Source organism: Choloepus didactylus, chromosome 16 (assembly GCF_015220235.1).
Source record: "Choloepus didactylus isolate mChoDid1 chromosome 16, mChoDid1.pri, whole genome shotgun sequence".
NCBI classification, from domain to species: domain Eukaryota; kingdom Metazoa; phylum Chordata; class Mammalia; order Pilosa; family Megalonychidae; genus Choloepus; species Choloepus didactylus.
In genome coordinates, this window is record NC_051322.1 from 17,198,060 (window position 1) to 17,224,329 (window position 26,270).

The 26,270-nt window shown below is 41.3% G+C and overlaps 1 protein-coding gene across 1 annotated transcript in view; it reads left to right on the forward strand.

The window, feature by feature from the left end:
* Positions 1–23,328, forward strand: part of KDSR (3-ketodihydrosphingosine reductase) — a 59,657-nt gene extending 36,329 nt beyond the window's left edge. The window contains exons 7-10 of the mRNA XM_037805933.1: positions 2,371–2,454; positions 11,913–11,996; positions 13,656–13,757; positions 19,462–23,328. Coding sequence (XP_037661861.1) covers positions 2,371–2,454; positions 11,913–11,996; positions 13,656–13,757; positions 19,462–19,581 — 390 coding nt within the window. The 3' untranslated portion in view covers positions 19,582–23,328. The remainder of the gene's footprint in view (positions 1–2,370; positions 2,455–11,912; positions 11,997–13,655; positions 13,758–19,461) is intronic.
* The last annotated feature ends 2,942 nt before the right edge of the window (positions 23,329–26,270 follow it).

A 26,270-nucleotide genomic window follows, 5' to 3' on the forward strand; every position in this document is an offset into this window, starting at 1 on the left:
GGAGAGTCACGTGGATAGACAATGGCGGAGGAGGCAGTACCTGGGAAGGATTGGATGGGCTGCCTCTGTGGTTTCTTCCAACACTGACAATGTGTAGCTCTTCCCCGTGAGAAAGCTGTTCCAAAAAGCTCTGTTTTGACCATTTGGAAAGTGCACCGTAACCTTAAGTTTGAGAAACACCACTTTGAACTACTGCCTTCCAGTAACTCATGCACCTCAGTCCTTCCTTACTGTGGGGAAGGGGGCTGGTAAGCAACGAGGGACGCCTGTGTCTGAGCCATCAGCTTCAGTCTTCATCTGGGCTGTCTGATGACCACTTAGTGGCTATTTCGTGGTGGTTTTCTCTGGTCTGTGCACTGCAGAGGAGAAAGGCTGTCTAAATCCCTGTCTCAAAAACGAGTGGGAGAGAAATTGCTTGTTCATAAATGTCACTGCCTGGACCAGATCCAGTGCTTGTTAGGAGCAGAGCTGGGCCTTGAAGCCACATGCCCTCAACATGATGATGTTGAGAGAGCCTCACCCGCGTTGCCCTGGAATGGAACGAACACACACGTCTCCCTCTTGCTCTGGCACTTTCCAGGGTGGCTGGACAGGATCTTCTGCTTACATGCTTCCTGGGCTTTTGCAACTCCTCCTACAGGCTTCTGACCTGTGCTTTACAGAGAGAACTAGGGAGGGAAAGGACTCCATGCTAGGCAGGACCCTGGGCTACTCTCCAAGGCTGTTGCCTTTAGGAAGGGGTATTTTTGTATTTCAGGCTGGGGCACTCTCCTGAAGATAAGCGGGGCTGACCTGTCAGCTGCCTCTCCACTTCCAACTCTCCCAGGCGTTTTCATGGGGACTAAAAATGTCAACAGCAACTAGAAATCATAGCAGGAGGTTTTGATGGTATGAGCTATCACCCTCGGAGTCGCGCAGAAGCAGGGTGAGGGAAGGGTGTGCGGGAGGCTGCTGCCGAGCGGTTCTCTGCGGGTGTGTCCTGGCAGAGCCACCGAGGATGCTGCTGGGATCGGTGGGTGCGTTTGTGGGTGGGTGAGGTAAGTGTGGAGGGTGGTGGTGAGGCAGATGAGCCGGAGAACCTGTTCCCAGCATCGGAGGAGTGAGATGGGTTTCCAGGTAGGGTGAGGGCACTGTGAGGGAAAGCTGGGGAAGGAGTTGTCCATGGGGAGGGGCTCGGCAGTTCTGACATGGGGGTTCCAGCCAGTGGACAGGGGGTGCTTGTTGGTTCTGTGGAGGAGAAACAGTCTCCTGACTTCCAGTGGTCAGCAGCTAGGCAGATGTGGGGTTCTTGAATAAGCAAACTCCTCAGGGGATAGATGTAAGTCTAGGCCTGGTCTGGGTGGCACAAAAAGGGCATAGGAGAAGGGATTTTCATGATCCCAACATATTTTGTAGATGAAATCAACATAACAAGAGTGTCAGAAGTAGCCTTGAAAGAAAAACGAACTTGCAGTGTGATGGACGAGGAGCAGGCCCAGCCACTGCCTTGAATGCTCGAGTGGTGTGTGGTGGATGGGGAGGAGGAGGAGACTTTTGGTTTGTTTGTTTTTAAGCACTGTCTGCTCTCCACATTGGGCGGTGTATTAGTTAGGATTCTCTAGTGAAACAGAACCAACAGGAGATATCAGTAAATATGAGATTTTATACAAGTGTCTCACACAATTGTGGGGATGCATGAGTCCAAATTCTGTAGGGCAGGCAGCGAACTGGCAACTCTGATGAAGGTGTTTGATGAACTCCTCAGGAAATGCTTCGCTGGCTAGCCGAAGAAGAAGCAAAGGTCCTCTCCCTTCCTTAAAAGTCTTCAACTAATTGGACTAAATCCAGCTGATTGAATTCTCTCATTGCAGAAGACATGCCCTTAGTTGGTTGTAGATGTAATCAGTCACAGATGCAATCAGTTGACTGATGATTTAATAAACCAGCCTTCTGGTTTATTAACCAGCCACAAATGTCCTTGCAGTAATGGTTAGGCCAGTGCTTGCTTGACCAGACACCTGGACACCATCACCTGGCCAAGTTGACACATGAAGCTAACCGTCACAGACAGCTTCAGGGTGGGTCTCTGCCTGGTCAGCAGGAGAGGGAGTGGAAGAACCTTGTGGGGAGGTGACTCGTCACACCTGCATCACCTGTTTTCTGAGTAGGGGTTAGGGTGAGCTTCTGGCCTGTTTCTAAATGACCTTCACGGAGACGGGTTTCCTGATTCCGTTGGTGGAAGTTCTCCACGGAGACTCTCCCTGTTGCTCTGGTCCCCTGTTGAGGATCGGAACGGTATTTATAAAGTGTGCCGGTGGCCTGCATTGGCCACGTAGCATGTCAAGTGGTGTCTTGTTTACTGCAGGTGCAACTATTGTGTCTAAAATGCAGGTGAAGCCGTACAATGTCTACGTGACGGTCGCCTACCCACCAGACACAGACACACCTGGGTTTGTAGAGGAGAACAAAACAAAGGTAAGCATTCCTGCCTGCCTCAGTTTGAGTCTTTAATGCTGTTAACCTCTTTTCCTATTTTCTCTCTCTCCCCCTTCTGCCCCACGATTTTCTTCGTCAGCAGAGTTGATAGAGTATCCATTGGGTACGGAGTGTTGAGCCGTTATTTGACCGCTCTCCTGAGGTTCTCCAAGCAGGGCTGCCTTCCTTACTCACTTCCTCTCCCCGCCAGCCCCTTTTCTTAAAATTTAACTTACATTCTTATCAAAGTAACACATCACACAATTGTAGAAGTCGGACACCAAGCCTTTGCATCACATCTCCCACTCCTGATTTGTACTCCCCAGAGGCAGCCATTTCTTTCCTTAGCTGCTGCTTCTGGTATTGACGCCTCATTTCAAACTAACATGCTTATACCGCTATTACTTTATTATTTTTTTTAAGATTCAGAAATTGTTTATTGACTTCCTACTATGGAAGGTACAGTTTAAGACTCATATCTACTCCTTACTCCCTATGTACTCCCCCCAGCTTTATGGTTAAACCATGTTAGTATTGATATTATAAATATTCATATATATGATCCATTTATTAAACATTTAATTTAATAAGTTAAAATTTTATTTCTAATTCATATTATAAACAGATACTATTAAGCCATGTAGTATTCTATAATGATATTTCCTTTTGTGCCTTTTCATTTGCTTAGTTCTGTATAGCATCTATAACTAATTCATTCCCACATTCAGACAACTGAAAATCTCCTTTTGATCTGTTTAAACCCATTAGATATTCTGCAAGTTTCACCCTCTTTCTCCTGCAGACCCATCTTCCTGCCCCAGTCTGGAGCTCTGCTGCTTTGCAGTGGTCTCGAGACTCCAATTGAAAGCACTTCCCCTTTCCGCCTTTCCTTTGTTGGATCCTCTTCCTCTTTGTTTGGTGGAGTTATTCTGCACTAACTTAGTAAGGAAAAGGGCACATCAGAGGTAGAATTTTTTTTTAGCACTTGGACTTCTGAAAATGCCCTTATTTTCCCTTTATTCTTAATGGATTATTTTGTTGGTTACAGAAGTCTGGGTTGGAAATAATGTTCCTCTAATTTTTGTGGGCATTTCTCCATTGAATTCCAACTTCCAGAGTTTCTTTTGGCAATCTAATGCCATTTTGATTCCCAATCCAATAAGATCTATTTTTTAGTTGTGTGTGAAAGTTTTTTATCCTGTTTTATCTTTTTCTGATGTATTTTGGTGTGAGTCTTTACATTTACCATGTTAGGAACTAAATTAGCCCTTTCATTCAGTCAACTCAAGAACTTTGGTTCTGGAAAATTTTATAGTATTATTTCTTTGGTAATTTCTTTCCTTCCAAAGTATTTCAACTGTTTATTCTTTCTGGAGCTTCTGTTCAGATGTTAGACTCTGGGATGAAGCCTCTAATTTCCTTTTCTTTTCTCTCGTTTTCTATCTCTGTGTTTTTTGTTTTTTTTTTTTTTAATATTCATTTTATTGAGATATATTCACATACCACGCAGTCATACAAAACAAATCGTACATTTGATTGTTCACAGTACCATTACATAGTTGTACATTCATCACCTAAATCAGTCCCTGACACCTTCATTACCACACACACAAAAATAACAAGAATAATAATTAAAGTGAAAAAGAGCAATTAAAGTAAAAAAGAACACTGGGTGACTTTGTTTGTTTGTTTCCTTCCCCTATTTTTCTCCTCATCCATCCATAAACTAGACAAAGGGGAGTGTGGTCCTATGGCTTTCCCAATCCCATTGTCACCCCTCATAAGCTACATTTTTATACAATTGTCTTAGAGATTCATGGGTTCTGGGTTGTAATTTGATAGTTTCAGGTATCTACCGCCAGCTACCCCAATTCATTAGAACCTAAAAAGGGTTGTCTAAAGTGTGCATAAGAGTGCCCACCAGAGTGACCTCTCGGCTCCTTTTGGAATCTCTGCCACTGAAGCTTATTTCATTTCCTTTCACATCCCCCTTTTGGTCAAGAAGATGTTCTCCGTCCCACAATGCCGGGTCTACATTCCTCCCCGGGAGTCATATTCCACGTTGCCAGGGAGATTCACTCCCCTGGGTGTCTGATCCCACGTAGCGGGGGAGTCTATCTCTGTGTTTTTTTGTTCCACTTTCTAGTTTTAACTTTATCCTTCAACTTCTTTGTTGAAATTTTTATTTCTTCTGATTGGTTAAAAATATTAGGTCTCTTTTCTCTGAATTTTTAAAAATATATTTCTTATATTTCTTGCTTTGTTTCATGGATTTCATATCTTCTTTTATTTTTAAGGATATTGATTCAGGGCTTTTGGTTTTGGATTTGTTGTTTGTTTGCGTGCTTGAAATTTTCTTCCTTTCCCTGCATTGTTTGTATCTTCTGAGGTCTTTTCTCTGTTGTTGTTTGAGGATTTCCTCAGATGTCTGGCGCTCCCTGATTGTCCATATTTAAGAATGAGGCACTAAAATGCCAACTGCAAAGTTCTGGCTTCTCAAACAGGAGGAAAAGTGGTTATTTCATGACAAGACTCTCAACTCTCAGCATCTGCTCACCTTTCCTCAGGTTCGGTCAGTCTTCCCAGCGAGGAGTCACACATTCTGCCTGCTGTCTGCATTGTGGGAGCCAGGCAGGGCAAGAGGGCTGGGGAGCTCACCGTTCAGTGCACCAACTTTTGATTCATTTCCCTGTTTTCAGCGAGGTGCCTCATAAATGCTCTTAGTAGAAGCTGGTGTCCTGGAATTAAGAGTCTCTGATTTAACTTCCCCAGAGAGTAAACTGTAAATCTTCTGTCATTGTGTGTGTGTGTGTGTGTGTGTGTAGATTTGGGAGTCTGGCTGATGCATTTCAAGGCTGTGCACCAGTCACCCTGGTTTTAGCCCTACCATGTATTCCTGTCACTTCTGAGTCTTGGCTTCTGCAGTACAAGTTGGCTTTTCTTGCTGGCCTTTGCATAGCAGGAAAGCCTCCTCCAGTCTGCTACATTGTTAACATCCATCTGTTCACTTTGGCCTGAAAAATTTTGTTGACCCATCTTGTTCACTGTCATTTCCTCTCATCTTCTCTTTTCCTTTTGGATTTAGCCTTTATTCCTGTACTGTAATTTTAAAAGTGGGGTTCTTGGGGCCGAGATGGTGGGGAAGGCAGAGGTAAATGCAGGTGCTCACTTCGTCATGCTAATCAGAAGTCTGAAATGGATTTTTGATAGCTCCCTCTTTCCTCCCTTCCCCATGTACTGTGCCTCCAGTGTCCTAGGTGCTGTGAAGGAGATGGAAGGACGAGATGAGTAACAAAATGACACTGCTGTTTAGGAGTGGGCATCTGCTGAGGGAGCCAGATGTTTAAATAGATAGGTACAGTGCAGAGTCATAATTGCTCAGATGGAGGAATGTTCAAACTGTGGTAGGAACAACTAGTTGGGATAGAGAATTGGGAAGGTATCACGAGGTGACACTTGAAATGAATATTGACGTTTGAGTAGCAATCTTCTTGGAACCAGGAGGCTCAGAAAGCGGGCACGTTTGGGGAACGAGGGACCTGGAGCTTGAGGACTTTGGGGGTTTGGAGCAAGAGGCTGGAAAGGTGTCTGGGGCTGGACTGTGCAGGGCCTTCTGTGCCAAGTTGGAGGGCTTGAACTTGAACTTTCTGATTGTGGGAAGCATGGAGGGTTGTTTTAAGCAGGAGCATTGTGTACTCAGTTGTGTTTTTTAGCAAGTCCGTGGATTATGAAGAGGGGCTGGAGGTGGAGAAGTTCCTCAATCTCTTTTCTCTTCATGTATTCACCCCGTTCTTCCTAGAAAGGGCATTTTCTCAGAGCATCCCCTTCTAGTTCCGACTGATCACTCCTAGCCCTGGATTGTTTTCTCTTTGTCTCTCCTTGTGTATCCCACCTGGAGAAGTCAGCTGGAACCTACTTAGCTGAAACTAACAGTGAAAAAAGATAAAACCGTGAATAAAGACCTAATGACTTCGATGCTGTCCACAGAATTTCATATTTGTGGTCCAAGCAGTGGGCTTTTCAATAGCGCATTTCAAAGGGATTACTATTCGATCAGAAAATGAGTTCTTTTCAATTTATGGACTAGCTAAAGGCCTCTGAACTTTCTGGAACTTTCATTTTGAATCCTAGAGAATTCAGTCATCATTTTCAAAGACCAGCATTTTTGCTGATCATCTCTGAAGCCTTATTTCATTAACAAAGGTTTTTCTCTGCGATGTATAGACTGTATGTTTAATTAATGAGATGGTGTTCTTTAAAAATAATATTCTTTCCCCTGAATTTAAATATCTGATTGCCTGGTCACTGTCTCCTCTTGGATGTCTAATGGGCACCTCAGACTTAACTGTCAAAAACTGAACCTTTGTTTTAGATAAGGGGGAAGATGGCAGAGCAGAAAGCTCTAGGAATTGGTTCCTCCACCAGAACATCTATTAAACAGGCAGAAACTCCAGCGCCCAGTAGATCACTGGACAGCATCCAGGGGAGAGGGGGAGGAAGAAGTGGTAAGTTACGGTAAATACCAGGAAATTGCTCTCTCTGGGCTGTGATTGCCAGTGCCTTTCCCCCAGGCTTGCATCAGGCTGCAGTGGCGTCTGGCCCCTGGTGTAGCTTCCTGGTGCCAGAGAAAGACATAAAATCCCTATTTCTCTATTTGCAGATGATATGATCCTATATACAGAAAATCCTGAAAAATTCACAACAAAGCTCTTAGAACTAATCAATGAATTTGACAAAGTGGTGGGGTACGCAGGATCAGCACCCAAAAATCAGTAGTGTTTCTATACACAAGTAATGAACAATTGGAAGAAGAAATCAAGAAAAAAAATTCCATTTACAATAGCAACCAAAAGAATCAAATATCTAGAGGTAAATCTAAGTTTAAAGGACCTGTACCCAGAAAAGTACAAGATGTTGCTAAAAGAAATCAAAGAAGACCTAAATAAAGGGAAGGGCATTCGTGTTCATGGTTTGGAAGACAAAATATTGTTAAGATGTCAGTTCTGTCCAAAGTGATTTACAGATTAAATGCAATCTCAATAAAAATTCCAACAGCCTTCTTTGCAGAAATGAAAAAGCCAGTCATCAAATTTATATGGAAGGGTAAGGGACCCTGAATGAATTTGTAGGACTCATACTACCTGATCTTAGAACTCATTACAAAGTCACAGTAATAAAAACAGCATGGTACTGGAAGAAGGACAGAAATATAGACCAATGGAATCGAATTTGGAGTTCAGATATCACCCCTCACATCTATGGCCAGTCAATTTTTGACATGGACAAAAACCACTCAATTGGGAAAGAATAGTCTCTTCAACAAATGGTGCTGGGAAAACTGCATATCCATTTGCAAAAGGAGGAAGGTGGACTTCCACCTCACACCATATACACAAATCAACTCAAAATGGAATAAAGACCTAAATATAACTATATTGTATAGTTTTATATAACTATAAAACTCCTAAAAGAAAACACAGGGAGGCATCTTCAGGAACTTGTATTAGACCATGATTTCTTACATGTTACACTGAAAGGACAAGCAACAAAAGAAAAAATAGATAAATGGGACTTCATGAAAATTAGAAAATTTTGTGCATCAAAGGACTTTATCATGAAAGTAAAAAGATAGCCTACACGCTGGGAGAAAATATTTGGAAACTTCAACTCAACACCAAAAAGACAAACAACCCAATTAAAAAATGAGCAAAAGACTTGAATAGACATTTCTCCAAAAAAGATATGCACGTGAAAAGATAGTCAACATCTTTAGTCATCAGGGAAATACAAGTCAAAATACAATGAAATACCGTTTCACACCTTCTAGCATGGCTACTACTGAAAAAACAAAATAACAAGTGTTAGAGAGGCTGTGGCAAAATAGGAACACGCATTCATTGTTGGTGGGAATGTAGAATGGTGCAGCTGCTGTGGAAGGCAGTTTGGCGGTTCCTCAGAAACTTAAGTATAAAATTACCATATGACCCAGCAATCCCGCTTCTAGGTATATACCCAAAAGAACTGAAAGCAGAGACTGCGACAGATATTTGCACACTGATGTTCATAGCAGCATTATTCACAGCTGCCAAAAGATGGAAGCAACCCAAGTGTCCATCACCTGATGAATGGAAAAATAAAATATGGTATAAACATACAATGGAGTATTATAGATGTAAAAAGGACTGAAGTCCTGGTACATGCGACAACATGGATCAACCTCGAAGAGATCATGTTGAGTGAAATAAGCCAGACACAAAAGGACAAGTATTGTGTGATTTCAGTGATATGACATAATTAGAATAAGCAAATTGATGGTGCCAGAATCTAGAATGTAAGTTCCCTTGGTTGGGGTGGGGGTAGGGAGTAGGGAATTAAGGCTTAAAATTCTGTTTGGGATGATAGAAAAGTTTTGGTAATGGATGTTGGTGATTGTAGCACAACATTGTGAATATAATTAGCACCGAATTATATATTTGAATGTCAGTTAAAAGGAGAAATTTTAGGTTGTATATATGTTGCTAGAATAAAGTTTTTTTTAAAAAATTTATGAAACTACAGCACAGTGAATCCTAAGTTAAACCATGAACTAAAGTTAATAATACAATTATTAAAATGAGCTTTCATCAGTTGTAACAAATGTACCACACCAATGCAGGGAGTTAATAATAGGGTGGTATATGGGAATCCTGTACTTTATGCATGATTTTTCTGTAAACCCATAACTTCTCTAACAACAAAACAAAACAAAACTGAACCTTTGGTTTCCTTCTCTCCACTCCAGCTCATTCTCTTCCATCTCGTTACTGCCCCCCACTATTTACCTAGTTGCTTAGGCTGCAGACCTTGAAGCCAGCTTTGATTCTTTCTCTCACATCCCACCTCCACTTGACCTGAAAATCCTCTTGGCTCTATTATCAGGACAGATTCCTAATTTGACTTTTTTTAGACCACATCTTTGCTACCATCCTAGTAGCAATAGCCACAATTATTTCTCCTGAGCTATTTTAATAGCCTTTTGCCTAATCTGCCTGTTTCTATTCTTACCCCCTACCCTATGGTGTGTTCTTCATATAGCACCCAGTGATCCTTTTAAAGCATAAATCAGGTCTGTCCGTCTCCTGTTCAAAACCCTCTTACGCAGCCTTTGTCCAGTAGAACCTTGGTGACAGAAATGTTCCCTGTCTGCGCTTTCCAATGTGGTTGTCACGCCGTGGCTGGTGGGACTGAGAACCTGATGTTTTACTTCTTTTATCACTCTAACTAATTTAACATTAAAATTAAATAGCACATGTCGGCAGCAGTGTGTGGGGAGAGGGTGGCTCTCGTGGCCCCAGTGTTGCTGGGATGAAATCCGAAGGCCCTAAGGCCCCACGCTGTCTGGCTTCGACCCGCTTGCTGAGCACCTTTCTCACTCTTCGGGAGCTCAGCGACGCTGCATCCCTTTCTCTTCCGTGAGCTCGCCAGGCCTGCCCTCACCTTAGGGCCTTGCTCGTGCCTTTCCCTTGCTTTCGAGGTTTAAATCACTCGCTCCCTTGCTTCATTCAGTCTCTGTTCAGATGTCCCCTTGGAGAGGACTCCCCTGACACTCCATATCTAAAATATCCCCCCTGCCCCGACCCGGTCTTTCACCATCCTCTTACCTTGCTTTATTTTCCTCCATTGTACTTACCATACCATATACACATATACATATACACACATGCACACATATACATATAAGTACACACATGTGTATTCACATACATACCTGTGCATACACTTGCATAAAATAGCTGCCATTCACCCTCAGCAGAATGCGAACTTTGTATGCTATTCAACGGAATTTCCTCTTTGCCTGGAACAATGCCTTGTTCCTGAACAAATGCATAAATAAAGTGGGGAAGAAAGGAATCATTCAGAACTGATCACTTTGAACTTCAGTTGATTTTAGTTTTCTTATCTTTTATAGTAATTCTTAGTAAATGTGAATCTCCTCCATGTAAAAATGGACATGTAGGCGCCATAGACTGTATTTATAAAGATGCTTATGATTTAGGAGCTTTTCCCCCTATTTTTCTCTTAGGCTCTGCCTTTTCTTAAATTACTACTATTTCAGAGAAGCGTAAGCCATATGTTCTGTCTTAGGATAAGCACATCTGCTAAACAAATTTATAACACTGGGAAAGTGTCTTTTAGTGTCTCGCCAGGGTTGGCAAAAGGTGGTGATTTCTTTGTTAAGATTTAGCTTAGGTGTTAAGTTGGGTTTTCTCCCTTCGTAAAATGCTGGAGTGGCTCCTTTGGTTGAGTAAAATTCCACGTTGGCCTGTGGGTCCTTTAGGGAGCGCTATTGTGCTTTTAAATCTCACGTGTATCCAACACTGTTAACCAAACGTCAGCCTAGCGGTCAGAAAAAATGAACACTGGCACCTTCTCAGTTCAGATCCCTGCAGAAATACTTGACTTTTATGAAATGCTTTGCTTTTCTATTTTAAGGAAAAAAAAAGTATATGTGTATATATATATATATATATATATATATATATATGTAATTGTTTTAGGCCTATATATTATATAAAATTTACATTCTCATGTAGTTTAATGCTTTAGTTTTGAAATTTCTAATTCAAACTCCCTCTCCCTTAAACATTTGGAGTACTTGTGTGCAAAGAGCCATAAAGAAGATTCAGAGATAAATGAAAAAAAAGACCCTGCCTATAAGGAACTTAGAAGATAAAATGCAAATACATAAGTAGCTATAATATAAGGCAGATGCATTCAAAGGAGGGAGGGAGAGAAAGAGAAAGCCTACTTCCAGATTCCAGATAAGAATCCAGGAAAGGCTGAGTGAGGTGACAATTGAGATGGACCTTCAACCACCTTTTGAAGAACAAAAGGCCAAAAAAGGCCAAGGTTTGGGGTTCTCAAGCACCAGCCAGGTTACTGGCCTGCAGCCGAGATAGGGACCATTTGATATTTTCTCGGAAGCAGCTCCTTCTCTGTCTCCTCTCTCCTTCTGGGCAGGCTGATCTTCTTGGGCAGGGGTTGGGCTGGGGCCTCCCCTGTCCGGGGCCTCAGCTCTGTGGACTGGCATCTGTCCCCTGCTGGCCTGAAGGGTGGTCACAGGTGATGCTGGTTACAGCCGCCGGCTTCCTCTGCATAAACACCAGCCGTCGGGAGGGCTCAGAGAGGGCAGTTTTCTGAGCTTGCTTTCCACAATGTGTTCTCACTCTGGCCTTGATGGTCCTTATGTCCCACGGGGGTGCGGGGGTCTCCTCATCTTGCTTCTGCTACAGGGCTGAGTTTCATACACAGTAACGGGGCAGATCCTGATTTAGCATCCAGATGACCCTTTGAAAATATGAATCTGCTCAAAGGTAGAAAATTGCAATTGTCGGTAAGTCTGGAGGCTGTAAGAATGAGTTATATTTATTTAATGGACAATGATGGTATTGACATGTACTTTTCTCCCCCACTTTAAGCCTTTGGAGACCCGACTTATTTCAGAGACCACGTCTGTTTGCAAACCAGAACAGGTGGCCAAACAAATTGTTAAAGACGCCATAGTAAGTAAAATCCTTGCTTTGTTTTCTTTATTAATGGGTGTAATGATAGATTTCTGAAAAGGTATTTGTCCAAGGGCTTATCTCAAAACATAAGTTATTCTACTTTTTTGGGCAAATAGGTTTATCATATCTAATATGGACTTTGCTTTTCCTCCCTTAGATACTTTATTGATGAAATATTAATTGATTCCTGAAAACGAATTTGGTATCTTAACTTTAGAAACAGATTTAAGTAAGCTCTGTCCACAATGTGTGAATAACTTGCACTGTAGACAGTGTGTTGCCAGCTTTCTTCTGCTCCATAGTACTTTTGGTTTTACATGATTTTAGTACCTTGTTACTAGGCTCGTTGACTCAGGAGTTTTCTTTCCCCTTCCTACTCCCCCATATCATTTTTGCAAAGGTTAACTAAGAAAATGCAACCCGTCCATCATCATCATGACAACCCAGTTGATAAGCTTTCCAGGCTATTGGGTTTACTTTGAATCAAAACTGGAATCTTTAGAAACCATGTATTACTTTTTAGAAGAATAACCTCTGTATTAATCCAGGGTTCTCCAGGGAAATGGAGCCAACAAACACTGCTGGTAGGCATGTAAAATGGTGCAGCCACTGTGGAAAACAGTTGGCGGTTCCTCAAAAAGCTAAACAGAGAATTACCATATGACTCCCCAATTCCACTCCTAGGGATATGCCCCAAAGGACTGAAAACAGGGACTCAGGCAAGTACAGACATACACGTCTATAGCAGCATCATTCACAAAAGCAGAAGGGTGGAAATAGCCCAGTGTCTGTGGATGGATGGAAGGCTAAATTGTGATACAGCCATATAGTGGGATCTTACTCAGCTCTAAAAAGGAATGAGGTACTGATACATGCTACAACTAGATGAACCTTGAAAACATTAGGCTAAGTGAATGAAGCCAGGCACAAAAGGCCCCATATTGTATGACTCCATTCACATGAAATATCCAGAACAGGACATCCACAGGGAAAGAAAATAGATGGTGGTTTCCAGGCCTCGGGGGAAGTGGGCAATAGGGACTGACGGCTTGATGGGTATGGAGTTTCCTTTTTGGGGTAATGAAAATGTTTTGGAACTATTTGTGATGTACTGAACACCACTGATGTGTTCACTTTAAAATGATTAATTTTCTGTGAATTCACCTCAATTAAAAAATAAATAAATAAAGGCATAGGAAGTCGGTGCAAGTACATGGGTGGTACTTTGTTTTCCTGCTTCTCAAGTCCAAGCAAACACGCATTGCTTTTAATGATCCTAAATAGCCCTCTGTATTTTGGCAGGATTCCTTTAGTCAGGCAGTCTTCAAACTTTTTCATCTCAGGACTACTTTATACTTTTAACAAGTTATTGACAACCCTAAAGAGCTTTTGTTGATATGGGTTACATTTGCTGATATGTGTCTCATTAGAAATTGAATTGTGTAATTTAAAAAATATTTATAAATTCATTAAAAATAACAGCAATAAGCCCATGACATTGCCAAGGTCCCGGCTTTACCTGTGAGCTTGGTATGTGTGTTACCCACTTATTCTGCCGAGAGTCAACTAACCCACTGCCACGTTGCCGATATGGTGAACTGATTCCTTTCCATGTTACCACTAGTCCCTCTTTCTTTTCTCTTCTTTCTGTTTTAGCAAGGAAATTTCAACAGTTCCATTGGCTCAGATGGGTACATGCTCTCGTCTGTGACCTGTGGGATGGCTCCAGTGACTTCTATTACAGAAGGGCTCCAGCAGGTAAGCACTGCCCAGGTCTTTAAACAGACAGACAGACAGACAGACAAAAACTGCCTCTCATTAAGCTTTGATGAGAAAAGGTTGAGGGAAGACTTAGTAACTTTATGCTAGGGTGTGAAGAATTTTTATTGGAAGTTTCTAATTTCTCTCTTCTCTACCAGGGATAAATAGGAAATAGGTTAAAGGTATAGCTTTAAGGAATTTAGACTGGGAAGAGAAGTCTCCTGTGCCGGGCATTGCCAAAATAGACAGAAAACACTGCCCTGCTGTTGAGTTGTTGATCCAGATTTTCACCTGAGAATCACTGCTGTGCAGTGTTTTGAAAAATGGAATTCTCTTCTGCCTGGAGTGGCTTAGGGGTGACCCTGCATAAAAGAATTGATAAATTAGACTAGAAACCCATTTCCAGGTGAGGCAGGTCACAGGTGGCTTAGGGAGATACAAGTTGAGGCTTGGACACAATCCCTGCCCCTATGGGACGTCTCATTTTGTCCAGGACACACAGAACATACCAAGCAGCTGCTCTGTGCAGTGCAGGTGCCCCACGGGCTGGTGGAGAACCAGATGCGAGGCAGACAGGAGGCACGCTCTCCAATCTTGGGGCACGGACAGTCTAGTGGGAGGGACAGACAAGAGGGGGATTCTAATATAATGTAATGTGGTGAGAATTACGTATTAGTCATGAGAGTAATGTATAGTTAGCCACAAACTGGGTGACTTAAAGCAACAGAAATCTGTTCTCTCACCCTTCTGGAGGCATGGAGTCTGACGTCGAGGTGATGGCAGGCCGGGCCCTGCTGCAGGCTCTAGGGGACACTCCTGCCTCGCTCCATTCAGCTGCGGCTGGCCCAGGCATCCCTTGGCTTGTGGCAGCTCCAGTCCCTGCCTCTCCTTCCCTCCTTGGGTCTGCTTTTCGCTCCTCTTACAGGGACACAATCATTTGGACTGGGAGCCCGCCCTAACCTAGTATCCCCTCACCTTAACCAATTACATGTGCAAAGATCCCATTTTAGGTTAAGGCCAGGTTCACAGACACCAGGGGTTGGGACTTGAACATTTCCTTTTTGGGGGACACAATTCAAGGTAAATACTGATGGCTGTGAAAGGACAGGTCCTGGGATGCTGGGGGGTGGAGGGCAAGGCAAGGGTGGCAAGTCTGCCTGAAAAAGGGCTGCCTAAGCTGATGGATGGTTCCTAAAATACTACATTTTGTGCTGTAGCCCCTGTTCGGACTAGAAATTCAAATAACTCAGGAGATTTCCCTGAGAACTTTCCTGGGCCTAAGAGATCTTAAGATCCCTTTCACTCCGTAATGTATCCACTATTCTGTAATTACCTCTTGGAGGTAGACACTCTAACAGATGGAAACTCTTTGATGACCAGGGTCCACGTCCCGTTCACCAGTAAACCTCTTGCAGCCAGTGCCTGGCACCGGTAGGAACTTAGACACCCTCGAGCTGAGTGAATGAGTGAATTCTGCCCGTTCCCTAGGAGGCCCTGGCCCCTCTGTGGCTCCCAGATGCGCATTATCGATGCCCAAATCTACAACTCAACGCCGTCGGTATTTACCGAACCCCAGCTCTGCATGAATGCCTTTTTTTTTTTTTTTTAAATTCAGTTTTATTGAGATATATTCACATACCATACAATCATCCATGGTATACAGTCAGATTTTCATAGTACCATCTTACAGTTGTGCATTCATCACCCCAATCTATTTTTGAACATTTCATGAATGCCTTTTACACATTTGCACTGGGCTGTGATTAGGCATCTCCGCATCAACACGTCCAAAATGAAACTTCTAATTTCCTCAGCATCCTGTCCCCCACCCCCCCCCACCTCCCACCGCCAAACCTGCCCTCCTGCAGTGGTCTCCGGCTCCCTATTGGTGTTCACTCCAGTGCCCCCCCCCAGAACTGGGTGTCCTCCTTGACTCCCCTACTTCTGCCCTCATGTCTGGGATCTGATCCTGCCTGTCTCCTGATTCGGACCCTCGCGCCCCTTCACTGCCCCCAGCCCCTCTGCCACCACATGGCTCGGGCTTGGGACTGCAGTGATACCTCCACTGAGTCACACACTGTGCCGTGTGCCTGTAAAGCGTTTTGCTTGCTCCATCTGGTAGGAGCGAATGTATGTGTTTAAATAAAATTGTTTTAAAATTCGAGTTCACATAAAAAAATCCAAATTGCTGGCTTTTGTTACAAAATCAGGTCCATTGGCACAGGGTCCATGTTGTCACCAGGCAGGAATCAGCAGGGCTGGTTGACAGCTGCTCCCTTGAGCCAGGCCACGGTGTCCCCAGGCCCCCAGGTGCATCTGCGTGCGCCGGCACATTGTCCACACTGGGTTTTCTAAATTGCTAAATCTACCGGGTTTAAAAACCTTCAGCAGCTCCCCCTGTTTCATAGGGATAAAGCTTAAATTCCACCACAGGGCACAAGCCCGCTGAACTCCGACCCCACTTACCTTGCTAGCCTGTCTTCTTTCTTTCTCTGCCCCTTTGCTTTTTTCTGTAAGTTTATTTATGTTCCTCTGTCTTCAGCTTTCCTTTGTCTGACTAACCTCTATCCTTCCTTTGGTTTTCAGCTTAAATGTTACTTTGCCTAGAAAATTTTCTGACTCCAAGTCTGGGTTAAGTGTCTTGGACTTGCCCCTGTTTGTAGCAATTTATTATGCTGTATCAGAACTGTTTTTTTTTTTTTAATTAAATTCAGTGTTATTGAAATATATTCACATACCATGTAGTCATCCATGGTGTACAGTCAGCTGTTCATAGTACGATCATATAGTTATGCATTCATCACCACAATCTATTTCTGAACATTTTCCTTGCATCAGAAACAATCAGAATCAGAATAAAAAATAAAAGTAAAAAAGAACACCCAAATCATCCCCTCCATCCCACCCTATTTTTCATTTAGTTTTTGTCCCCATTTTTCTACTCATCCATCCATACACTAGATAAAGGGAGTGTGATCCACAAGGTTTTCACAATCACACTGTCACCCCTTGTAATCTACATTGTTATACAGTCATTTACAGGAGTCCAGACTACTGGGTTGGAGTTTGATAGTTTCAGGTATTTGCTTCTAGCTATTCCAGTACATTAAAACCTAAGAGATGTTATTTATATAGTGCGTAAGAATGTCCACCAGACTCCATTTGAAATCTCTCAGCCACTGAAACTTTATTTTGTTTCATTTTGCATCCCCTTTTTGGTCAAGAAGATATTCTCAATCCCATGATGCTGGGTCCAGATTCATCCCCGGGAGTCATATCCTGCGCCCCCGGAGTCATATCCTGCATTGCCAGGGAGATTTAAACCCCTGGGAGTTAGGTCCCGTGTAGGGGGAGGGCAGTGAGTTCGCCTGCCAAGGTGGCTCAGTTAGAGAGAGAGAGGGCCACATCTGAGCAACAAAGAGGCACTCGGGGAGACTCTTAGGCACAATTATATTCAAGTTTAGCCCCTCCTTTGCAGTAAGGAACTTCATAAGGGCAAGTCCCATTATCAAGGGCTCAGCACACCAAACCACCAGTCCTAATATTTGTGACAACATCAGCATCAGTCCAGGTGAGGAAGTCCAACACTTCTGCACTTTCCCTCAGCTCCTCAGGGGGGCCCTGTAAATATATTCTTATTCTCTGCCCAGATTACTTTGGGATGTGTCACTATTTCACTCTAACCTATACTAACCTACCAAATCTCACTTCCTATTCGAAGTTCCATGTAATTGTGGTGTTTGAACAAACCGACTATAGAGTTACACTGTTTAGAAAATATAGATCCTGCACCACATAGACATCTCTTCCCTTGTTCTCACATGGAAGTTGAAGTTTTAAAACATAGTTCGAACTTTACCCTTTGGCCTGGTTTGCTCTAGACTTAACCAGATCTGCTTCATTCATATCACTAATTGAAGTCTGGGCTCTTTTTCAGCCTTTTTTTTTAACAGTTGCTGTATGCGCTAATACTGACATTCATATCTGCCGAGCTCTAGCTCTGAGTTTCAGGTGTCTCAGAGATACCCATTATTCCAGAGACCAATCAGGTTGTACACTAAGGGATTGGCATCTCAAAGTTTGGAGATAGCCATTACAATTCAGGAATAGATTTGACTTCTGTAAGAGCTTACAATCTAGGGACCATTAAAATAATCACTTCCCTCTTCAGACTGCAGAACTGTTTTTTCATAGGTTTTTTTCCTTCTCTTTGAAAACTTTTACATTTTTCAGTTATCCTTGCCCATAGTTCAGAGAATCAGTTTACAAGTTTTGTTATGAAACCTTGTTCCTGTCCCTCACTCCCTGTCCCCCATTTTCTCTTCTCAGAGGCAACCACCTAGAGTTCTTTTAGCTGAAACTGGGGTGTTTGCCTGTAGATATCTCTAGGTAAACTCATTAGATGGCTACTTCCACTATATTTTTCAGTTTTCATATATTGACTTCTGTGAAAGATGAGGATTTAGCTCTCTTTCATACCCTCCACTCTTCAGCTTGTATCCAACTTTCCCAGGTTCCCTCCCTCCCCTTCTAGTTACATTACAGTTTTGGTTTTATCGGTATTCGAGATAATCCTTTTGATGACCATGCAAAGGCTATTCACACCTGAGCTAAGTTATACACCATGATCCCTTTTCCTTTCTTGAACAGCTTTTTTGTTTTCCCTGAAATTATTATCGGCCTTTTTCTGTATTATTAATTCTATCTCAAGTTCTCTACTGACTGTATGTCCTTTGGAGATGTCCAGAAACATAAGTTTTATTTTAGGTTCATCTTCTGGAAGGAATTTCTCCTAGAGCCTTCAGACCTGCTCGTCAGGGTGGTTTTTCCATGCCTGGGCCCTGTCACTGTCATCCTGCAGAACTTCTCTGTCTCTTTGATTGGGTCCCTGCTTCCCGTGTCACATGATATTGGCTTTCTGTCTTGACCCCTCATTTTGATTGATCACCTCTTCTCCTAGCTTTCTGAACAAAGAGTACAAGGGAGGCAAATTTTTGAAGATTGTACACATTTGAAAAATATTTCTCTTTGTAGCTTTATGCCTTTTCAAAATTCCATTTAGATGTGTTTTAATGTGAGTCTTTTACTGGAAGGAGTAAAGGCGAAGAGGCATGGTTAATGGCTTTCTTTACTCCGAAGCTCCAGTTGCCTTTTTTTGTTTTTGTTTTTGTTTGTTGTTTTTTAAACATCTTATTTTGAAATACAGGACAGTTACAAAAACACAAACCCCATGGAGAGTCCACTTGCCTTTTTACTTGATTGTCTTTCCAATTAGTGAACAAGCTCCTTGAGGGTAGGGATTGCATTTTTCTCACCACAATATTCTCAACACTTCCCAGAGAGTCTGACTTTTATGCTCAGAACCTAAAAAGCCTTGATTGTAGCTTGGTGATTTGGGATGCTGGAGTGGGTCTTTCCTAGCTATTTTAATCCTAAAACTACTGAGAATATCTATTCTGTTCTCTTTATAATTTCAATTTATTCACTGAACAAATCTTTTGTTGTTAGCTGTGTGTCAGGCATAGAGGAGAACAGAGGAGCCGAATTCCGTTCTCAGTGTTTAACTGACATTCACCAAGTTTTCTTTATACTTACCCTTGGAGCAGATTAGAAGACGTGTCTTGGCAACTGTTTATTAAACACCTTGAAATGAATTTCGTGTGCTGCTGGATGGACTAAAAGGTCTCTCTTTATCTTGCAGGTGGTCACCATGGGCCTTTTCCGCATCATTGCTTTGTTTTATCTTGGAAGTTTTGATAGCGTAGTTCGTCGCTGCATGATGCAAAGAGCAAAATCTGAAGGTGCCGACAAAACTGCCTAATTCTTACCCCTGAGGAAAGGACTGTTTCTAAGTAATTTGGGCAGCTTGCTGCTAAATGGGATTCAATTTTTGGCCTGCAGACACTAATGTCTTGTTTTCAAATATGAGAGATTAGACCAATGCCCTTTAGAAGCCTGGCTGCAAGGGAGGGGGGAGGCACCCAATCCCAAAAATATTAGTAACACTATGCAAATACGGAAGAGGAGATGGTTGATTTTCTGGGCTCTGAGATGGAGAGGGCCTGGGATGGGTACTAATGGCAGGTGAGGAGGGTGAGGAACAGAACAGTGAGATCATTTAAAATTTTTTGTATTTATTTCCCACCCCCCCCTCCCATAGAGATTAGGTCTAGAAATGTACTGTATGGCATATAAAAAGTCTTGAGGACTTTTCAGTCTCCAAGAAAGAAGTTTATGGGTTTCTGGGGCCTGTATTTTTCTTTTTAACTTGGCATTTTTTTATTCAAGATGAGCTTTACTCATTACTGCGAGTCTGAATGTATAAAAGTGTGGATGATGCTTCCGTGCGGTTCACATGCCTCACTCCCCAGTGGGGGAAACGTGGTTTCTCTCTCTCTTTGATCCCATAAAGCTGCAAGGGGGATGGGAGAGGGTGGTACAGTGACAGTAAGGAGATTGGGTTTAATAGATAAATATTTTCCTGTAGGAAAAATAATGCTTTCTTGTCTTCTTTAGACTCAGATGCTTAGAGGAAGTTTTTATTTTTCATTTATGAGAAAAGGCAGCCTCCTAAAATGCTTTCTGAAGAGAAATAAAATCTTAGAAGCTTAAAGTTTACATCTCTTCCTTTTCAATTTTCCTTATATTGCTGTAATATTTTTGTAAAAAAAAGAAAAAAAGACCAGCTAAAATTTTTCACTTGACATTTTACATTAATTCATGAATTAATTGAAATAAACAGAAAAAAATCTAAAGGTGTGAAATTCTCCTCGTAGCCTATATGTAGCGTTTAGGACAAGCCGAAGATAGTATATTTAAATTTTACTCATTAAAAAAAAATAGGATGACAGGGCCAATTTGGAAGATACCTGTTTTGAGATAAAACGATCACCCCGCACTTTCTATGCAGCCCCCAGCAACCCTGAGGACACGTTCTTTTGTACCACGTGGTAAGGAAGCCACTTATCCCTCTAGCTCTCCAGCCCCGGAAGTCTTCTGGGCTCCCCCTTTGTTTCCACGTTATAGGATCTGCCATTTCTTTAGTGGATTTCCACAGTAAGTGCCTCCGATGCGTTGAGCCAGTGCTACCTGCTTTGCCCTGTTCATTGCATGCTCCCCTCTGACTTGAACCCAGTCTTCCTGGGCATCGTGCACCTCTCCTTCTGGCATTACACAAAATATGCTCAGGCAGTGGGACATTCCAGTCCACCCCCGTGAGAATAAATAAATCAAGTTCTACAAAAGATTGAAGACCTACAAATCCATGGCAAACCCTTTTTTTTTTTTTACCTTTTGCCCTTGACTTTTTGAACACGACTTTATTTTTAAATACTATGTTCAGTGACTTTAATCCATGATGCCTTTTTATCAAGATCGGCGTATTTTAAACACCGATAAATACAGAAGAGATTAAGATGTAATGGATATGTTGCTTGAAATGACTTCATTATAGTTTCTGGGGGTGGGCTGATACCAAAATGCTTTCCTGAGTCCTTCAGTCTTGGAGAGTGGTAGTTCCCAAAAGCTGTGTTGAATCACACTGCGCGGCTGCTAAAATGGAATAATGGATGTATTTTCCTAATTTGAAGAAAACAGCTACATTAATACATGGGATTTTTTCAATTTTATGCTTTTCTCATAAATGTTCCTTGAAATTTGGCCTCTTCCACCTGCCGGTCTGTATTAAAATCTAGTCCAAGATGGTGTCTGACAATAAAGTTAACTCTTTAACAATAGTTGCTTTAATTCACACTTTTCAAGGTGTCCCACACAGAGTACTGTTGGCTCCAGATAATCTGCCACCTGAACCAGTGTGACCGCCCCTGTTCTGTAGTGGCAGAAATGATCCCAATTTAAGCCTAGGCATAGGAGCAGGTTGGTATATGAACTGTCAGGAAATGAGCATCCTTATCAGGGATGTTTTTCAGGTCCACAGTCCCTCATCCAAAAGCTTTGAAAACCAAGTTTGTTTGTTTTTTTCTCTTTGGTGCCATAATCCAGTTGGTGACAAAACCTGACTTGAACTGAGGCGAGATTACTGTATTTTCATTTATCCCTCCTCACCTGACCATTCCTTGATTTTCCCTGAAGACGCATCTGTGGGTTTGATTATAGAGTACTACCATGGACTCTGGGCTGGTGTTTTGTAAAATCTTGTTGATGTCCCACATTACCTTTTTAGAATCAAAAAAATTATGAGTTCTGAAAAACATCTGGCCCAAAAGGATTTTGGTTAAGGAATTGTGGACATTTAAACAGCATTGCTTAATGGTTCAGCTTCATCCAAAACATGAAAATATCACCAGGAAAATGGTTCAGCTTCATCCAAAACATGAAAATATTACCAGGAAAATTCTGTATTTTATCTCATTGGCCTCAATTCTTGTACACTTTTTTACATAGGGGCTTTCATTTTTTTTGTGCAGGGGAAAAAAAATAGCCCTCAGTCAGACTGTTGGGAAAACTATTGACTTTTTTTTTAAGGCTCACATTAATTTAATACCTTCTATTGTACCGAGAAGTGGGTAAGTGTTACCTGAAGCAGAAGAGGTTTAGTTATAATTCTGTTGAAATGGTGGATCTCTGTATGTGACTAATGGCGGCTTGGTATGTGAACTTCAGTTCTGAAATGCCAGCCTCTGCTGGATTTGGTTGTATACTTTTATTGTAATGTATTTGTGTTGTAATGTATTTGTGAATATATTTATTTTAAAATGTTCAATGTCATTCAACCATAGAAGTTTCACAATACATTTAGGGACACTTCATAACTGAAAAGTATATGGAACAATCTTCATTTCTTTTTATGAGAACAAAATCATGAGACTTGTTCTTTTCTATTTTATTTTCAATTTAATAATTTACACAGTTGAAAAGAGGAAATTAGTAATGGCTTCTTTACATTACACTTATACGTATTTAGTTATAAATCTTTACCTAGATCTGTTAAACCATATATTATTGATTATTGCAAGTGAAATATTGACTATTTTCAATATTTAGATGACAAAAGCATTTTGGTCACAGATGATTCAATTCAAAGAATTGTGTGGCTTTGTCTTTCTTGAACAAGGCAGTGCCATAATTTTTTTTGCTGAGTTACGTCATCAACAGATTTAATTTTATTACACCATGCTCTAATTTAAACATGTATTACTCACTTGTGGCTGGTTTTAAATATTCATACTTTTTGGTGTAAGATGCTTTGTATCTTTCTCCTTTCCTTTAGTTCTAGTAACCCAGCTTTTAAAAGTACCCTCTAATCATAACTTTACAAATTCCAGGCTAAATCTTGCTGTTTAGATTATGGTTCAATGCTGTGGTGGCAGGTTTGATATTTTAAAGAGGAGATAATAGCTATTATATTTTACACTTGCTTGATGTGACACCTCTAAAGACACTTTTAAATTGATAAAAATGCACATGGCTATTTTGATACGTATTAGAACTTGTGTGTGCTGCTTTAGAGGCTTTTGTGGCAGAACTGTTAACTGTTTTTCATATCTTGTAATTCTGAATCACAACAAAAAATAAATGGGGAACAAGCTTTACAGATTTGAAAACTTAATTTTCTGAAAAATTGCTTTTTTTGTAATGACACTGAAGCCAAACATGGACATCTTCCATAATGGTATCCTACCTCTGGTTTTTAAATAATTTTTGTAGGAAGTAATTTCAGAGTTAATATTGACATTCTGAGCTTTTATTTCAAATATATTCTGTGTTTGTGTGACTCTGACATGGGTTATGTGAGTAAAGGGGTAAGAAATGTGGAATTTAGTAAAACTTCTTAAGTAATTATGTTTTATACACAAATAAATGGATTCCCCATACTTTAAACTTAACAATGGGCTATCTCTATCAGTATGAAAGACAGAAAATTAGAGATGAGTGATATAAAAGAATATGCCTTAATATTTCTCACCCTGAAACAGAAAATTTTTTGATCACATTAAGTGACTTGTTGGACCTCTTTGGTGTACAAGTGTAACCATTCTTTAAATTTGAGTCATTTATATAACTACATAGCATATGTATCACTTCCATAATTTTCATATTTGGATGGTAAAGAAGAAAAAAAGATTATTTCTTGATTTCTGTTCTCTTGATAAAGTTTTTTTTAACTTATATATTTTACTCATTTACTCCATCTTTCCTCATTCACCATATATATTTGGAACACCTGTGAGCTCTGTAGTGATTCAGGCGCTGGGAATACAACTCTGCACAAAACGACCAGACCCTCCGACACGGAGACTACATTTTTCATTTCTTTCCACCCTCTGATGGGTCTCTGTGTCCTGTGGATCTCCAGGAGAAAAAGGAAACACCCCCCATTCCTTTCAGAGACTTGGGGCCTCTGAAATTGATGCCACGCATATTTGAATGCCATGCACTGTTCGGGGCTGGGAATGTACAGATAGTTTTGAATCTAGTGAGAAAAACATAGGCCAGAAATTGCCTTGTGTGTGACCCAACAATAGCTACAATTGAGGTGTCCTAACCAACACAGAAAACTTAATACATGCCAGTCACTGTTCTGAATGCTTTACGTGTTTGAACTCGTTTAAGTCACAACACATAAATAAATCCTAAGAGTAGACACTATTTATATCCCTGTGCTAACAATGATGAAATGGGTGCAGAGAGGTTAACAACCAGCCCAAGGTCACAGCCATTAGTGATGGAGCCTGGATTAAAACCCGTTTTCTCATTTCTGAGCTCCAAACCTCTGTATTAAACCCTTACTAGCAGCACAGGTGGAACCCAAAGGCTGCTGGCAAGGTTAGGGATGGTTTTGCAGAGCAGGGAGTTCTTGAGCTGAAACTTGAGCAATGAGTATGAATTTGCCAGGTGTAAAGGCTGGGTGCATATGAGAGGGATTGGCATATTTCAGGAACCACAAAAAATGAACACAGTTCCAAGAAGGGGATGTAGAAGGAAAGGGTGGGTGCTGAGGTGGTAGGGTTGGGCTGGATCATGTCATGAAAAGGAGATGGATTTGAGCAGAACTTTGAGCAGAAAATGAAAGGACCAGATTTTAGCTTTAGAAAGATGATATCCATTGAAGTTTAGTTCTAATGTTGCTGATCCCTTGGGCCTTGGAGTAAACACTCAATCCTCATTAGTTTGAAAGATACCATATTAATCTTGATTTTTCTGATTGCTTTCATCAGCAGTTAATATCTGGGAGATACTGTGCTTTATGCTAAATAGCTTAAAAGGATAAAAGTTAATTATTGCCAATAAGAATGTAAATTCTTTGCCTATTCCACCAATAGATGTATCTCATGTTGCTTGGTTCTGTTGCTGTAGCTTCAATGCAATGAGAACACTAGGCCTTTGGAAAATAAGAAACATAGGACAAGTTCCAATCCTTAGTTTATTTCACTTCAAATGCAAAATCTTTAATTTGCTAGGAAAAAATGTGCCACATGTGAATTTCCTATACTTTCTTTTGTAAAGCAAAAGCAAACATTATTTGCCTGCTCTTAAGCTTCCACAACAGAAGGATTCATATGTTGCATGCTGCTTAGTTTGATTGTTTACTGTTTAATTATACTAAACATATTTTGAGGGTTAGGACCCATGGTAAATTAGGTGGGTTTCTAAGTTAAACCAAAGTTCGTTGGTATAGATTTGGCAAGTGGCTTCAGGGCACACAGTGGGCTACTTGGACACCATCACTCCTACTGACCCCTACAGCAGAAGGTAGCTCTGGGGCACACATGAATCGAAAGCAGTATTTATCAATGGGGCTTTATGACGTTTGCTTACAAACTATTCAAACACTTTGGTCAAGAAGGTAGAGTGTGGCACTGCTCAGGGTAAGTTTATAATGTACTTGAAATTTGAAACTAGTATTTTGGATTGCTTATAGAGGTCTATGGGATCTCATTTTTTAAGCAGTTCATTTTTCTTTTATATGAATTGTATGGACTACTTGTTTTTACTCTCTCTGTTCCCTTTTGTTAATGGATTTATTTCCGCTTCAGTTTGCCTAAATGGTTTGGGGGTCATGTTTTATATTTTTAGCTTATTTTCCTATTAGCTATTCTCAGTTCCCTCTCAGTTGATGGTCTCTTTCTATCCTGATTTTAAATAAAAAGGTAAATGGTTGGGAAGATTCAATATATACCCATGTTGAACATTAGTATGTCCAGATTAGAATAATGGGAACATTCACATTGGTGATGGGTGAAAAGAACTTTCTAATTATACTGCTAAACATCAACCAGTAGGTGGCGAAAACTGGCAATAAAAAGCTTTTTGTTTGGCAGACTGGAGAATAAAAAAGAAAACAGGCCTTTCAGACTCTTAATACAACCTCCATTTCCTGCATCTTGTTCTTTTCTCCTCCTGGTGCCTCCCTAGTCTGAGAATCCAACCAGGCAAAGCTGGTCAAAGGGGTAGTCCCCTGGATCTAAAGGTGGAAGCACCTTGGAAAGAGAGAAGTCCACCGCTCGTACCTTTGGAAGGCTCTCGGTCACAGATCTAGCACCGGAACCC